At 46.5% G+C, this 17,733-nt stretch overlaps 1 protein-coding gene across 2 annotated transcripts in view; it reads right to left on the bottom strand.

The window, feature by feature from the left end:
* Window positions 1–1,098: 1,098 nt before the first annotated feature.
* Window positions 1,099–17,733, bottom strand: part of OXCT1 (3-oxoacid CoA-transferase 1) — a 101,414-nt gene continuing 84,779 nt past the window's right edge. For both annotated transcript variants that reach the window (XM_073562661.1, XM_073562662.1), the window contains exons 14-17: window positions 16,126–16,215; window positions 5,062–5,142; window positions 2,812–2,913; window positions 1,099–1,281 (exon numbers count right to left, since the gene is read on the bottom strand). In XM_073562661.1, the coding sequence (XP_073418762.1) occupies window positions 1,240–1,281; window positions 2,812–2,913; window positions 5,062–5,142; window positions 16,126–16,215 (315 nt within the window). In that variant the 3' untranslated portion in view covers window positions 1,099–1,239. The remainder of the gene's footprint in view (window positions 1,282–2,811; window positions 2,914–5,061; window positions 5,143–16,125; window positions 16,216–17,733) is intronic.

Below are 17,733 nucleotides of genomic sequence, written 5' to 3'. Positions count from 1 at the left end.
GCCCAAACTAACTAGAAAGGAGAAGAAAGGACAGACACTGTCTGCAATCTGCCAAAAACCCTACAAAATAATGTCCAACACTTCTGATAACAAAATTAACCCTGAAGTCACTAGACTTCTCCCATTATATCAGCACTCTGAAATATTCTGAGACAGAGCAAAAAGAGGCCAATCTAATAAGGGACAAAAAGCAAATTGGCAAACACAGATAAATAAGAGTCGAAATTGAGCACAGCCCCAGCCGGGGCTGGCTGACCACACAAAAAACTGAACAGAACAACAAAATCAAGTGTGAACATTAACAGAGCAACTTAGCTTGAGCTGACTGGAACAGAGCTGAGAACCAAGACCTGACAAGCAGAAGGAATCACCAGCAACTGAATAGGGCGTCAGCTGTCTTAAATCCAATCTGAGACTCCTGAGATCCAATCGTCATCCTCATTCTCAGGTGGCAGATCTCCACCGATCAAATCAGCCTCACTACCTCCCATTACCACCAGAGGGAGTCTGGAAGGAGAACTCACAACTGGTGAACCAGAGAATGAACTGACAACACTGATGTATGTCAATCACGTCCTCGGGCTACACACACACTGCATGCCACACACACACACACACACACACTGAATGCCACACATGCACACTGCACGCTACACACTGCATGCTACACATACACACTGCATGCTACACATACACACTGCATGCTACACATACACACTGCATGCTACACATACACACTGCATGCTACACATACACACACTGTATGCTACACACTGCATGCCACACACACTGCATGCTACACATACACACGCTGTATGCCACGCACACACACCGCATACACACAATAGAGGACATACCATTCTCTCTTCTCCGCTTCCGTTCCCCCAGACTGAAGGACCTTTGTCACGTGGCCATGATGTCACCAAAGGACCTTCTACCTTACTAACTTTGGGAACTGCAGTGTTAATATAGGCTGGGTGATCTTTTGGGGATGGGGCCCTTGGTAATGACATTTTGCAGCTCCCTATCATCAATCCTGCTAATAACAACAAACGAGCCCAAAGTGGATTCAGCTCAAAGGGATCAGAAAAACACAAGAAACTATTTTATTAAGTCCCTATCCCTCCCCCTCGGCTCCAGGTAACAAATCACTAATGTTATACACAGGCCCTAACTGGTCGGCTGGCATTTCTGTAGGCTCTGGATATTCTGCTGCCGCGAAACGTATCGGCCAACGCGTTAATTGCTGATCTGCTGCAGAGACTTCAGGTCGGGTGAAACCTGCAAATAAATAGTTAAACATCAATCTTAGTCTTTGCTCACACTGACATCAAAAATTTTGTCATATGTAACGCTTTTCTGTTAGAATAGTCAATGATAGGGGCCCTTATATTTCGAAAAGTGTTTTGTTCTTTTTTTTGCAGGCCTTTTCTCTAACTTTCATTTGTCTCTTAGCTAGTGGATAGAGAATAGCTGCTATGATGTCTCCCATACACAGCGCTCACAAACATGAGGGATTCCTGCTCTCCTGTCTCTATCTAGCACATATCCAGCAGCAGACTTATTGCGGATGTTATACAGCAGTACTGAGCAGTAGAACTGTGAATCCAGCTCTGGACTAATATAACATACTTACCAGAAAGCATTATCATGTTAGACATTATGCGGAAGTACTGTGAATACAGCTATGGGGTGAGCACTTACTAGAAAGCTAAAGTATGGAGGACATTAAGCAGCAGGACAGAGCAGTGAAGCCATGAATCTTAAGGTAAGAAAACACTTAGTAGAAAGAAGAAAATAAAGAAAGGTGGAAAAAGAAGCAGATTTCCTTGAGAATGTACAGTGCCTTGCGAAAGTATTCAGCCGCCTGGAACTTTTCAACCTTTTCCCACATATCATGCTTCAAACAAAGATACCAAATGTAAATTTTTGGTGAAGAATCAACAACAAGTGGGACACAATTGTGAAGCTGAATGAAATTTATTGGTTATTTTAAATTTTTGTGGAAATTCAAAAACTGAAAAGTGGGGCGTGCAATATTATTCGTCCCCTTTACTTTCAGTGCAGTAAACTCACTCCAGAAGTTCATTGTGGATCTCAGAATGATCCAATGTTGTCCTAAATGACTAATGATGATAAATATAATCCACGTGTGTGTAATCAAGTCTCTGTATAAATGCACCTGCTCTGTGATAGTCTCAGGGATCTGTTTGAAGCACAGAGAGCATCATGAAGACCAACACAACAGGCAGGTCCATGATACCGTTGTGGAGAAGTTTAAAGCCGGATTTGGATACAAAATGATTTCCAAAACTTTAAACATCCCAAGGAGCACTGTGCAAGTGATCATATTGAAATGGAAGGAGTATCATACCACTGCAAATCTACCAAGACCCGGCCGTCCCTCTAAACTCTCATCTCAAACAAGGAGAAGACTGATCAGAGATGCAGCCAAGAGGCCCATGGTCACTCTGGATGAACTGCAGAGATCTACAGCTGAGGTGGGACAGTCTGTCCATAGGACAACAATCAGTCGTACTTCACAATTGTGTCCCACTTGTTGATGATTCTTCACCAAAAATTTACATTTGGTATCTTTATGTTTGAAGCATGATATGTGGGAAAAGGTTGAAAAGTTCCAGGGGGCCGAATACTTTCGCAAGGCACTGTAGTTTACAACACTCCTTTCATTATTCGCTTGCAAGATGTATGCAACATTTATTGAAAGAGCAGTGACGGTGGGGCCCCAAATGCTGACATATTGTACCATCTGCGGTGAAGGCTAGACGTCGGTCGTCGTCCACTACTTACCGCAAAGTCGCAGCCTGTACATTTCTTGATATCATCTACAGAAAGCCCTTCAGCGATTTCTATCAGTGTCAGTCCGTTCTTTCTGTCCACATCAAAGACGGCCTAAAGCACACGGAGGAGTAAAGAGCTGGGATCAGCCGAAAATCATAACATACCTGTGGTATAAATATGGCGGTACAGCAACGGTGGCAGCCAAGATGAGGCCACTGGTCCAAGTGGTAAATACTTTCATCAGTCTGACTACTGGCATGAAGAGAGGAGGAATGCCCAATACCCAAGCCATTAGCACGCAGCGTACGGCACATCCTCTGTGACACGCAGCAAGGCACATTCGCACACTGCACAGCGCACAACTTCAGAGTCCATCCCCTCGGCCAGACCTGGGAAAAGTGCCGCACAGTGCCTGCCCGCTCGCTGTCTCCAGAAGTCAGCATTGGTGGAGGAGGGGCCTCCGGTCACTTCCCCCACCAATCAGCTTGTGAAACAGTCATGTCATCGCGTCAGCTGTGTACCGCCGGAAAGTCAACAACAGAAGCAGAAGCAGGGCGCCTGGGAACGGGACCGAGGAGACTATGTGGTGTTTTTTTTTCTATGTGTATGAATATGGGGGTGAACATGGTGATTCTATGTGGGTGATGTGCAGCACATGGGAAAGCTGTATACTGTCATGCAGTATATGGGGAGGCTGTGGGGGGGGTTCATGCAGTATATGGAAGGCTGTGTGGGGCCTCATGCAGTATATGGGGAACTGGGGCTCATGCTGTACATGGGGAGGCTATGTCAGGCTCATGCTGTACATGGGGAGGCTGTGTGGGGCTCATGCTGAACATGGGGAGGCTGTGTGGGGCTCATGCCGTACATGGGGAGGCTGTGTGGGGCTCATGCAGTATATGGGGAACTGGGGCTCATGCTGTACCTGGCGAGGCTGTGTCGGGCTCATGCCGTACATGGGGAGGCTATGTCGGGCTCATGCCGTACATGGGGAGGCTATGTCGGGCTCATGCCGTACATGGGGAGGCTATGTCGGGCTCATGCCGTACATGGGGAGGCTATGTCGGGCTCATGCCGTACATGGGGAGGCTATGTCGGGCTCATGCCGTACATGGGGAGGCTATGTCGGGCTCATGCCGTACATGGGGAGGCTATGTCGGGCTCATGCCGTACATGGGGAGGCTATGTCGGGCTCATGCCGTACATGGGGAGGCTATGTCGGGCTCATGCCGTACATGGGGAGGCTATGTCGGGCTCATGCCGTACATGGGGAGGCTATGTCGGGCTCATGCCCTATATAGGGAGGCTGTGTGGGGCTCATGCCGTATATAGGGAGGCTGTGTGGGGCTCATGCCGTATATAGGGAGGCTGTGTGGGGCTCATGCCGTATATAGGGAGGCTGTGTGGGGCTCATGCCGTATATAGGGAGGCTGTGTGGGGCTCATGCCACATATGTAGTAGGCTGTGTGAGGCTCATGCCATATATAGGGAGGCTGTGTGGGGCTCATGCCATATATAGGGAGGCTGTGTGGGGCTCATGCCGTATATAGGGAGGCTGTGTGGGCCTCATGCTGCATATGTAGTAGGCTGTGTGAGGCTCATGCCGCATATGTAGTAGGCTGTGTGAGGCTCATGCCACATATAGGGAGGCTGTGCGGGGCTCATGCCATATATAGGGAGGCTGTGTGGGGCTCATGCCGTATATAGGGAGGCTGTGTGGGGCTCATGCCGCATATGGGGAGGCTGTGTGAGGCTCATGCTGTATATAAGGGGTTGTTGGGGGGGGTTTAAAGATACTGTATATAGGGGGTGTCAGCATACTTAGTTTTGCTCAGTATTAAGTGATACAATTAATATTAATAAATTAAGACTGAGTAGAATTAATTTCAAGCTATAGGTTCTGCCCTCCATAACAGTCATGGTCTCTCATGTGGCCCCTCAGGAAAATTAATTGCCCACCCCTGCCCTAGGCCAAAACTCTGTGTATTGCGGTCCGAGTATGGACTGAGATGCACGGATCGGTCGCGTATCTCCTGATATATGGCCATGAGGCTGGCAGTAGGGTTCACTTGCAGCCATTTTAAGGGTACGTAAACGCTGAGTTTTTTGCAGCTGCAGCTTGTAATAACCGACAGCTCCCTGCAGTCCCCGTGATGCACCGAGCCAGAGGCTCAGGGTGGGATGGGCTGGTACAGCCACCATGCTGGCATTGATTATACCCCCTCCCTCCGCAGGCAGCAGGACAGTGACACATTTCACCTTCTCAGTAATGATCCGGTCCACGCACTGTTTCCCCGTCAGCGGCAGGCTGCATCGTTCCAGGATTTTGTGCGTTCCTCCCTATATTGAAGAAAGAGCGCGCACATTAGCGTACATAAAATACCGCTCTGCACATGGTAAAATCACACTTCATCCAGTCTGGCAGGAAATATCCCTCTCATGATTAGAAAAACATGGCTGCTTTCTTCTGAAAACAGCGCCACCCTTGTCCTCAGGTCGTGTGTGGTACTGAATCTCGGCAATATTTACCTTAATAGAACTGAGCTGCAATACTGGACCTGACCTGTGAATGGAGGCGACACTGATTTTGATAAAAAATAAAATCATGCATGTCTAGTCCCTTTAAGAAGAGATGCATGCACAAATGCTAAGACTTTCCTTGATTAAAGGGGAAGTACCCGTTCTTTCTGGCCCTACCCCCATCTTTGGTGAAATTTTTTTGTTGTTGTTGACTTTGGGGCTAAAAATATTTTTTGCAGTTGGTTTCCATTAAAAATGTTGCATTGTTTGTCTATTACAGGCTCTTAAGTTTTTCTGCACATTCTATGTGGTCTGTGGTTATCAATCGTCTGAGAGAAGCTCAGAAAAGAGAGACTCTCCTGGGTGTTCTTCTTCAAGTCACCTTTGATACAGAGGCATATCTCCCTTGTATAGTTCACAGCTGTCCTTCTAGCCATCATCCACAGGTCAGGGGGAGGAGGAAAGAGTTTAACACTCATTACTTGAGTATTTAATCAATCTGCATAGTTCGTCCTTCACAGTTTTGCAGGTCAACAAACTAGCTGGCCTGGTACAATGTTTAATCAACATACACTACCGTTCAAAAGTTTAGGGTCACTTAGAAATTTCCTTACTTTTGAAAGAAAAGCACAGTTTTTCCAATGAAGCTAACATTAAATGATTCAGAAATACACTCTATACATTGTTAATGTGGTAAATGTCTATTCTAGCTGCAAACGTCTGGTTTGTAATGCAGTATCTTCGTAAGTGTATAGAGGCTCATTTCCAACAACCATCACTCCAGTGTTCTTATGGTACTTTGTGTTTGTGAACTGTGTAAGAAGGCTAATGGATGGTTAGAATACCCTTGAAAACCCTTGTGCAAGTATGCTAGCACAGCTGAAAACAGTTTGGCTGATTAGAGAAGCTATACACCTGACCTTCCTCTGAGCTAGTTGAGAATTTGGAGCATTACATTTGTTAGTTCCATTAAAATCTCTCAAAATGACCAGAAAAAAAGAACTTTCATGAGAAACTCGACAGTCTATTCTTGGTCTTAGAAATGAAGGCTATTCCATGCGAGAAATTGCCAAGAAACTGAAGATTTCCTACAACGGTGTGTACTACTCCTTTCACAGGAAAGCACAAACAGGCTCCAACCAGAGTAGAAAGAAAAGTGGGAGGCCCCGCTGCACAACTGAGCAACAAGACAAGTACATTAGAGTCTGTAGTTTGAGAAATCGACGCCTCACAGGTCCTCATCCGGCAGCTTCATTAAATAGTACACGCTAGTGTCAACGTCTACAGTGAAGAGGCGACTCCAGGATGCTGGCCTTCAGGGCAGAGTGGCAAAGAAAAAGTCATATCTGAGACTGACTAATAAAAGGAAAAGATTAATATGGGCAAAAAAACACAGATATTGGACAGAGGAAGATTGGAAAAAAGAGTTATGGACAGACGAATCCAAGTTTGAGGTGTTTGGATCACACAGAAGAACATTTGTGAGATGCAGAACAACTGAAAAGATGCTGGAACAGTTCCTGACGCCATCTGTCAAGCATGGTGGAGGTAATGTGATGGTCTGGGGTTGCTTTGGTGCTGGTAAAGTGGGAGATTTGTACAAGGTAAAAGGGATTTTGAATAAGGAAGGCTATCACTCCATTTTGCAACGCCACGCCATACCCTGTGGACAACGCTTGATTGGAGCCAATTTCATCCTACAACAGGACAATGACCCAAAGCACACCTCCAAATTATGCAGGAACTATTTAGGGAACAAGCCGGCAGCTGGTATTCTGTCTGTAATGGAGTGGCCAGCGCAGTCACCAGATATCAACCTCATTGGGCTGTTGTGGGAGCAGCTTGACCGTATGGTGCGCAAAAAGTGCCCATCAAGCCAATCCAACTTGTGGGAGGGGCTTCTGGAAGCATGGGGTGAACTTTCTCCAGATTAACTCTGCAAATTAACTGCTAGAATGCCAAAGGTCTGCAATGCTGGAATTGCTGCAAAGGGAGCATTCTTTGATGAAAGCAAAGTTTGAAGGAGAAAATTATTATTTCAAATAAAAAAATTTTTTTTGAACCTTGTCAATGTCTGGACAAGATTTTACATTCATTTGGCAACTCATTTGATTAATAAAAGTATGAGTTTTCATGGAAAACACAAAATTGTCTGGGTGACCCCAAACTTTTCAACAGTAGTGTATTAACAAACATCTATTGTTCAGTTACCCTATGTCCCTGTCCCTCAAAGACAGCAGACAATGAGTTGGAACAAACAGCAACTGAGAAGTCAACATCCAGACTCGTACGAACAATAGTCTGTGTTTCTTGACCAACCAATGAAAAACACATTCAAAAGTCAACATAAAGATAATAGCGTATGTCTCCTAGCCTACTGAAAATAGACATCTAGATAATTAAGATTAAATGCTGTGTCATCACACAGGACTATAACGACCCTGCAGCTGTGCATCCAGCACATGACCAGGGGTCATCTTATCACCTGGGAGCAATCAATTAATTCTCTTAGTCAATGACAGTAAGCAGACGTCTTGAAGAGAGCAAAGCTGAAAACGGATACAATTTTCTCACCGACTCAGATTTCAAGATCTTTGTTTGCTTTGTCATCTGCTGGGCTTGTAAAATACTTCTCACCTTTTCAGATTTCAAGATCTCTGCTTATTGTCAATACATAGGAACATTGAAGACTCCTATCCTGCTCGTGTGCTGGATGTACAGCTGCACGACTCATTAAAGTAACAGCCCAATTATCAGAGCTGTGTCTTGTAACGAGCAGTGCAGCTGTGCATCCAGCACATGACCAGGACTGATTTATAACAACTGGAAGTAAACAGAGTTTTTTATTGAATGAATGCAAGCGGAGACCTTGATTGCTTCCGTGCCGTTATCAAGATCTCTGCTTGTGGTCACTGAATAAGGACCTTCATTGATTACACTGGATATATGTCAATCCTGGTCATAACATGCACACACGGTTGTGGATGTGCATTGTGCTACAGATTTACCACATCAATTTGAAAGGGCGAAATCTGAATCTTCTGCAAGGCAATGAACAAGAGTTTCTGCAGCATCTGCGGCTGTGTAATGAGCTGTGCACATGACCAGTACAGATTTACAACCAATAGAACTAAAACAACGTTTTTATTGAACGATAGAGATTTTGATCACGTTCTTGTCTTTTTCAAGACCTCTGCTTGCGGTCATTGAATATGAACCTTCATTATTTACATCCATTGGATATTTATCGGCCCTGGTCATATCATGGACGCACAGGTGCTTAAGTAGATTGTGCTGCAACAATACCCTATGACCATGTGCACACTGGGGTTTTCAAGCAGATAAGGAGCTAAAACTCTCCACATCACCTCCAAATATGAAATCTCAGTTTCTGCTCTGCAGACACCTCTGGCTGTACACATGGCCGTGCACCTGTGGCATCTGTGCAGAGCCGTGCACCTGTGGCTGTGTACAGGGGGGTCGTGCACCTGTAGCCGTGTACAGGGGGCCGGGCCGTGCACCTGTGGCCTGTGTACAGGGGGACCGTGCACCTGTGGCCGTGTCCAGGGGGGCCGTGCACCTGTAGCCGTGTCCAGGGGGGCCGTGCACCTGTGGCCTGTGTCCAGGGGGGCCGTGCACCTGTGGCCTGTGTCCAGGGGGGCCGTGCACCTGTGGCCTGTGTCCAGGGGGGCCGTGCACCTGTGGCCTGTGTCCAGGGGGGCCGTGCACCTGTGGCCTGTGTCCAGGGGGGCCGTGCACCTGTGGCCTGTGTCCAGGGGGGCCGTGCACCTGTGGCCTGTGTCCAGGGGGGCCGTGCACCTGTGGCCTGTGTCCAGGGGGGCCGTGCACCTGTGGCCTGTGTCCAGGGGGGCCGTGCACCTGTGGCCTGTGTCCAGGGGGGCCGTGCAACTGTGGCCTGTGTCCAGGGGGGCCGTGCAACTGTGGCCTGTGTCCAGGGGGGCCGTGCACCTGTGGCCTGTGTCCAGGGGGGCCGTGCACCTGTGGCCTGTGTCCAGGGGGGCCGTGCACCTGTGGCCTGTGTACAGCATTATGCACTTGTGGCCGTGTACAGGGCCGTGCACCTGTGGCCTGTGTACAGGGCCGTGCACCTGTGGCCTGTGTACAGCATTATGCACTTGTGGCCGTGTACAGGGCCGTGCACCTGTGGCCTGTGTACAGGGCCGTGCACCTGTGGCCTGTGTACAGGGCCGTGCACCTCTGGCCTGTGTACAGGGCCGTACACGTGTGGCCTGTGTACAGGGCCGTCCACGTGTGGCTGTGTACAGGGCCGTCCACCTGTGGCTGCGGACAGGAGGGTGCACCTGTAGCTATGTATAGGGCCATACACCTGTGGCTGTGTACAGGGCCGTCCACCTGTGGCTGCGGACAGGAGGGTGCACCTGTAGCTATGTATAGGGCCATCCACTTGTTGCTGTGTAAAGGGCCATACACCTGTGGCTGCGGATTAGAGGGTGCACCTCTGGCTATGTAAAGTGTAAAGGGCCATACACCTGTGTCTACAGCACCTGACCAATACAGGTTTCAATCTCCCGAAAGTCAATAATAAAGGTTCTGACTCATTGATAGCAGAGAACTTGAGAAGAGTAATGGACAGTGTTTCATGGAGAATTGCAGAATTTCTTATTATAAGAAAATTTGCTGAATGTGAAATATTCCAGTTAGGAGCAGAGAGAAATTCTGCCGCACTGATCGGGGACGAGAAAGTTACTGGAAACTTTTTATAAAACTTTTTCCTGGGTAAATGTTTATCTGGCAAATCACACGTGGCGATCAGGAGCTGTACAGGAGTCTAGAGAGACGGCTGGCAGTGCCATCCCTGCAGATGATGAGTTACCCCTGTGATCGGGCAGAATTTTAGTGGATCCGGGTGTCACTCCAGATTCATAAGGAATCACCAGAAAAGAAAAAACACCATCCGTGCACGCGGCAGAAATAATAATAATAAATTTTATTTTTATAGCGCCGACATATTCTGCAGCACTTTACATTTCAGAGGGGATTTGTACAGACAATAGACATTACAGCATAACAATAATCACATACAGTAGATTATAACAAATACCAAGAGGAATGAGGGCCCTGCTCGCAAGCTTACAGTCTATGAGGAAAGAGGTAGACACGAAAGGTGGGTGGTAACAGTTGCCCTGATTGTATGGACCAGCCATAATGTTAAGTGTGTAACAGTACAGACACAGAGGGCTAATGGATGCATAAAGCATGTGGGACATGATGCTGGGAACCTGGTTATGGTAAAACTTTTGGCTCTGCCACACAGGGATAGGTTAGGTTAATGTGTTGAGGCGATAGTCCAGTCTGAATAAATGCGTTTTCAGGACACGCTTAAAATTGTGGGGATTGGGGACTAATCGTATTGACCTGGGAAGTGCATTCCAAAGAATTGGCGCGGCACGTGTAAAGTCTTGGAGACGGGAGTGGGAGGTTCTGACTATTGAGGATGCTAACCTCAGGTCATCAGCAGAACGGAGGGCGCGGGTAGGGTGGTATACTGAAACAAGGGAGGAGATGTAGGGTGGTGCTGAGCCATGGAGGGCTTTGTGGGTGAGGGTAATAAGTTTATACTGAATTCTGGAGTGGATGGGTAGCCAGTGTAATGACTGGCACAAGGTAGAGGCATCGGTGTAACGATTGGTGAGGAATATGATCCTGGCTGCAGCATTCAAGACAGATTGGAGAGGGGAGAGTTTGGTAAGAGGGAGACCGATTAGAAGAGAGTTACAATAGTCGAGACGAGAATGAATAAGAGAAACAGTAAGAGTTTTTGCAGAGTCAAAGGTAAGAAAAGGTCGAATTCTAGAAATGTTTTTGAGGTGCAGATGACAAGAGCGAGCCAGTGATCGAATGTGGGGGGCAAAGGAAAGCTCGGAATCAAGTATGACCCCAAGACAGCGGGCATGTTGCTGGGGAGTAATAGTGGAACCACACACAGAAATAGCAATGTCGGGTATAGGTGCATTAGTAGCGGGAGGAAACACCAGGAGTTCAGTCTTTGACAGGTTCAGTTTCAGATATAGTGAGGACATGATATTAGACACAGCGTTTAGACAATCGCCAGTGTTTTCTAGAAAGGCTGGCGTGATGTCAGGAGAAGAAGCGTATAATTGGGTGTCATCAGCATAGAGATGGTACTGGAAACCAAATCTACTGATTGTTTGACCAATAGGGGCAGTGTACAAGGAGAAGAGGAGGGGGCCTAGAACCGATCCTTGAGAAACCCCAACAGTAAGGGGAAGGTGAGAGGAGGAGGAACCGGCAAAAGAAACAGTAAAGGAGCGGTCGGAGAGATAGGAGGAGAACCAGGAGAGAACGGTGTCCTTGAGGCCAATGGAATGGAGCATAGTGAGGAGGAGCTGATGATCCACAGTGTCGAATGCTGCAGAGAGATCCAAGAGAATTAGCATGGAGTAATGACCATTTGATTTAGCTGTTAGCAGATCATTAGAGACTTTAGTGAGGGCAGTTTCAGTGGAGTGTAAAGAGCGGAAACCGGATTGGAGAGGGTCGAGAAGAGAGTTTTCTGAGAGATAGCGGATAAGACGGGAGTGGACCAGGCGTTCCAGGAGTTTAGAGATGAAGGGAAGATTAGAGACAGGTCTATAGTTAGCGGCACAGTTTTGGTCGAGGGATGGTTTTTTAAGTAGTGGATGTATGATGGCATGCTTAAATGAGGAGGGAAAAATACCAGAAGAGAGAGAGAGGTTAAATATTTTAGTTAGGTGAGGGGTGACAGCAGGGGAAAGGGACTGGAGGAGATGTGACGGAAATGGGTCACTGGTGCAAGTAGTTGGGCGAGAAGATGCAAGGAGCCTGCTTACTTCTTCTTCTGTGACTGGTTCAAAATCAGAGAGTGAGTTAGATGCAGTGGGGGAGGGAGGACAGTGCATGGTATGAGGGGATTTGGAGATAATTTCCTGTCGGATCTGGTCAATTTTTTCGTTGAAGTAATTGGCCAGATCGTCAGCTCGGAGCTCCGTGGTTGGGGCCTGTACTCTTGGATTGAGTAGAGAATGAAAAGTGTCAAAGAGACGTTTCGGGTTATTGGACAGTGAGGTGATGAGGGTGTTGAAATAGGTTTGTTTGGAGAGGTGAAGGGCAGTGTTGTATGTTCTAAGCATAAACTTAAAATGGATGAAATCTTCGTGCAGATTGGATTTTCTCCACAGACGTTCGGCGCACCTGGAGCACCGCTGCAGGAAACGTGTTTGCACCGTGTGCCAGGGTTGTCGCCGTCTGTGTTGTGGTGTTCTATTTATAGGGGGTGCAAATTCATCCAGGGCAGTTTGAAGTGTTTCATTGTAATGCTTCAATGCAGCATCAGGACATGAGAGGGAGGAGATAGGGGCCAATGAAGACTGCAAGTTCTTCAGAAGTTTCTGGGTGTTAATGGCCTGTATGTTTCTATAAGTCTGGACAGTGGGGGTGACCTGAGCAGCCTGGCAGTTCTTTATAGAGAATGAAAGAAGATTGTGGTCAGAGAGCGGGAGAGGGGAGTTTGCAAAATCATCCACTGCACAAAGCCGAGAGAAGACCAAGTCGAGGGAGTTTCCGTCTTCATGCGTTGGAGAATTAGTAAGCTGCGAAAGGCCAAATGAGGAGGTTAGAGATAAAAGGTGAGTAGCAGATGGGGAGAGGGGAAGAGCAATGGGGATGTTGAAATCTCCCATGATGAGGGTAGGGATGTCACAGGAGAGAAAATGTGGAAGCCAAGTGGCAAAATGATCCAGGAACTGATGGGAGGGGCCGGGAGGACGATACACCACCGCCACTTGCATGGAGAAGGGGGTGTAGAGTCTGACGGCATGGACCTCAAAAGAAGGGAAGACAAGTGAGGGTACTTGAGGGATAACCTGAAAGGTACATTTTGGTGATAGGAGCAGACCAACGCCTCCACCAGCTCTATTGTCTGATCTTGGGGTATGAGAGAAGTGTAGCCCCCCGTATGAAAGAGCAGCAGCAGCGGTAGTATCTGACTGCTGGATCCAGGTTTCAGTAAGAGCCAGGAGGTTAAGAGAATTAGAAAGGAAAAAGTCATGAGTGAAGGAGAGTTTGTTACACACTGAGCGAGAATTCCAAAGTGCACAATTAAGAGAGACAGATGGCATGCAGGGAATATTAATAAGATTAGAGGGGTTTCTGAGTGTAGCAGTGGGGGGGTTTGACTTTCTATAACATGGGGGACCAGGGTTGGGAGCAATGTCTCCTGCGACTAGGAGAAGGAGGATAGAAAGAGTGAGCAGATGGTTAAGTGATTTGTGAGAGCGTCTCTGGTGTTGAATGGTGGGACTGCCTGGATCTGTGCAATTTAACAATGTGAAAAGAGCGTGAGTGCTATACATAGGAGAGGAAAGGAGTGAGGGGCCGATATGGATGGAGTGTAGAGAGTTAATGCCAGGGCGGTGGATAAATTACACAAATGCATATGGTATATATTTGTTGTACTCCTAATGTACAGGGAGTAGATGTATATAAATGTCTTACCTGTCTCCTGCCCTGTCTAACTGCCATGTTATAACTGCCAGAAGTACTTTGATACATGTACTTCGATTACATGTGCATAAATGCCACCCCTGCATAAATGCTCCCCCTAGCTATGTCTGAATACATAGGAGGTTAAGGCTAAGTTTTTTTTTTTTTTTTGGCTCTCTCTTCTCGTTAATCAATCACACTAAATTGAGACACCAGGACCCAATAAAATGTTGTGGTCAAATAAACACATGTCCAGCACTACATGGATCATAAAGCACTTTGAAAAGTTTCTTGACCTCACAACATAAGGGGACAAGCAGAGTAAGTTGAAAAAAACTATATACCAGATATAAGTTTGCAGAGTTGAAAACACATAGATAGCATTCAGGATTAACTGCTTGCTGACATTGAATGGAGACACAGGAGTGGATTCAGAGCAGAGATTGGAAAAGCTGGTTACCAGATATAAGTTTGCAGAGTTGAAAACACATAGATAGCATTCAGGATTAACTGCTTGCTGACACTGAATGGAGACACAGTAGGCAGAAAGGCGACTCTGTCCTGCCAGGCGCTGTCACTTATTGCCATAAACTCGATTATGGCGAGCGGAGAAACAAGACAGGCATCCGGAAAATGAGCCGTATCCATAGAAACAGCTGAAGCTCTGCCTAAATAACACATCCATCTCCGTTCAGCTAGTCGACTCCTGTCCATTAAATGCAGAAAACCTTCACATTTCTGCCACGGCCCGGCCTCATCTCCCTCCGAATCTTCATTTTAAAGGTGGACCGATTGATTGCAGATAGTAGAGGTGGCGTCGGTCGGCCATTATTAGGGCTCATTGCGATCTGCATGGAAACCTGGCAATAAGTGCTCAATATTCCTGCAGCGCCTTCATAGGGGACAGGGAGTATTACACAGTGTCTATTCAGATCAATGGTTGTGTGTGTAACACAGGACAGGACGGGTCTTCAGAGGGAGAGACAATTTATGTATCCACTCTGACCAAGTGATCAGAAGCCTACACAAAGGACCCCCCTTTAATAAATACCCAATATTGTGTATGAAAATGGCAGGACAATCTATTTTTAGCAAACCAAGAAGAATAGACTGTTATCTTTATGTTGACTTTTGAATGTATGTGTTTCTTTCTGGTTGGTCAAGAAAACAGATTTTGGCTTGCAATATTGACTTGTAAGTTGACATTTGATGTAACATTGTGCTCTTATCCTTGAGGACTAGTGATGTTTGCTGATATGCTATTTACTCATTGTCCATGCCAGCCAGTTTGTTAGCATTCAAAGCAGAGGAGGAAAATCTATGCTAATAGATTACGAAATCAAAACATTTGAATTGGTCTTACCAGCATTACCTGTAAATACTGAATGAAGGACACTTGTTAAATATAAAAAGAGGCGATATGCCGCCGTAAGAGACAGAGAGAGCCAGAGATTCAGCCAAGACATCCAAAGGACCAGAGACAGGACAGCAGCCACAACATCATGGCTCCATCATGAGGGACACAGATTTGTCATTCTACAGGATGCCATAAGCCTCAGCACCTCAGCCTCGGCTGGAAGTATACAGATCTATTCCATTGACCATCGCTGTACCATGGATACGTTTGTGAAACCCAGGTTGGGACCATCCGGTCACCTGAAACCTATGGATATATCTGGAGAAACCAGATTGAGACCATCCGGTCATCTGGCACCTATGGATATGTTTGGAGAAACCAGGTTGGGACCAACCGGTCACCTGGCACCTATGGATCCATTTGGAGAAACCAGGTTGGGATCATGCGGTTACCTGGCACCTATGGATCCGTTTGGAGAAACCAGGCTGGGACCATACAGTCAGCTGGCACCATGGATACGTTTGGGGAAACCAGGTGGAGACCGTCAGGTCACCCGGCCTTGTACATAAATGAACTGTCATCTTCCAGTGCTTGTCGTCACCTCCTCTCTCTGTGTGTGCGCCACAGAAGTAAGAACTGCTCTTATCCTAGGGAGTCAGAGGAAGGGTGAGACTCTAATCTGCACCATCTTGGGTACTGTGCTGGGACTGTTCTATGTATTATCTGCCTGTTTTTAGGTTCAATAAAGTACTGCCACACTGTTTTACCATCACCCTCTGTTGTCTGAGAAGCGTTATGCTCACATTAAAAAGAGAGCGGGCGTTCGGTGGGATGATCCCTGGTCCATGCTGTTTCGGCTAGCGGACAGGGGCGCCCGCCACCCCCTCCCCCCGTGTCTCTACACATAGGTAGGGTTATAGTTAGAATAAAATCTGTCTCACCTTGGCGGAGTGCTCCATAGTAACAACTACTTTTGTTCCAGAGCTGGAGACCAAGTCCATGGCGCCACCCATTCCTTTCACCATTTTACCCTAAAAGAAGAAAAAATATATATATTTTTAATTCTTTTCAATTACACCATAAAACATCTTTAATCTAGAAAAGGGAATATTAAGAATTCTTTAGGCTTTGAGACCACTTCAATTTTGCAAATAATATCGTTTAATAAGGTTAAAATGCAAAAAAAAAAAAAAAAAAAATGGAGCCGCGTACTGAAATACCGAGTCTTGTAAAATTTTATAAATTTAAATAAAAAATTAATCCCCTCCAACTAAATTTGGGTCATTAACATTGATGGTCCAGACTTATGTGCAGCACCCAGCTTAACCACTGATCAGACAGATCCTAAGAAATAAGGAGGGAGGGCAGGAAAGCAGCAAGTGCAACGTCTCACCCCGATGCACCTGGGGCTCATATGCACATTACTCAGAAAACAGCACAACAGATTCCTACAATCAAGGAACGGATTTCATCAGCTTATATAAAAGTATAAAATCCTTATGACAGGTTCTCTCAGAAAGGGAAAGAATGTCAGAAAGAAAAAAAAACAAAACACCAAAATCAAAACATGTGAAAGTGATGTGACCTTAGGGGTCTTGCAGCAAAGTTATACTTGCAGTTTTTGGTTATTTTCCCAGCAACAATTCCAGTAAGGGCAACGTAACATCTGGCTGATGCCAAACATTCACCACTGCCAAAAACTCTGCTAAACGGCAGCATATGGAAAGTGGTCAGGAGGGAAAGCGACTAAAATGAGGGGTACAGCAGGAGCCTAAATGTAAAGGGGCCCGGACTCCAGTCAGATACATTGTAACAATCCAGCAGATATCTCTGCTGCCTTTAGCTCACAGAGCATTGTCTGCACTGGATACAATGTATCAGTCTGGAGTCACAGAGCATTGTCTGCACTGGATACAATGTATCAGTCTGGAGTCACAGAGCATTGTCTGCACTGGATACAGTGTATCAGTCTGGAGTCACAGAGCATTGTCTGCACTGGATACAGTGTATCAGTCTGGAGTCACAGAGCATTGTCTGCACTGGATACAATGTATCAGTCTGGATTCACAGAGCATTGTCTGCACTGGATACAGTGTATCAGTCTGGAGTCACAGAGCACTGTCTGCAATGGATACATTGTATCAGTCTGGAGTCACAGAGCATTGTCCGCACTGGATACAATGTATCAGTCTGGAGTCACAGAGCACTGTCTGCACTGGATACATTGTATCAGTCTGGAGTCACAGAGCATTGTCCGCACTGGATACAATGTATCAGTCTGCAGTCACAGAGCATTGTCTGCACTGGATACAATGTATCAGTCTGGAGTCACAGAGCATTGTCTGCACTGGATACAATGTATCAGTCTGCAGTCACAGAGCATTGTCTGCACTGGATACAATGTATCAGTCTGGAGTCACAGAGCATTGTCTGCACTGGATACAATGTATCAGTCTGGAGTCACAGAGCATTGTCTGCACTGGATACAATGTATCAGTCTGCAGTCACAGAGCATTGTCTGCACTGGATACAATGTATCAGTCTGGAGT

Source organism: Dendrobates tinctorius, unplaced genomic scaffold (assembly GCF_039654945.1).
Source record: "Dendrobates tinctorius isolate UK_male_01 unplaced genomic scaffold, ASM3965494v1 ptg000362l, whole genome shotgun sequence".
Lineage (NCBI taxonomy): Eukaryota > Metazoa > Chordata > Amphibia > Anura > Dendrobatidae > Dendrobates > Dendrobates tinctorius.
This window is presented reverse-complemented; position numbering and strand designations above follow the sequence as displayed.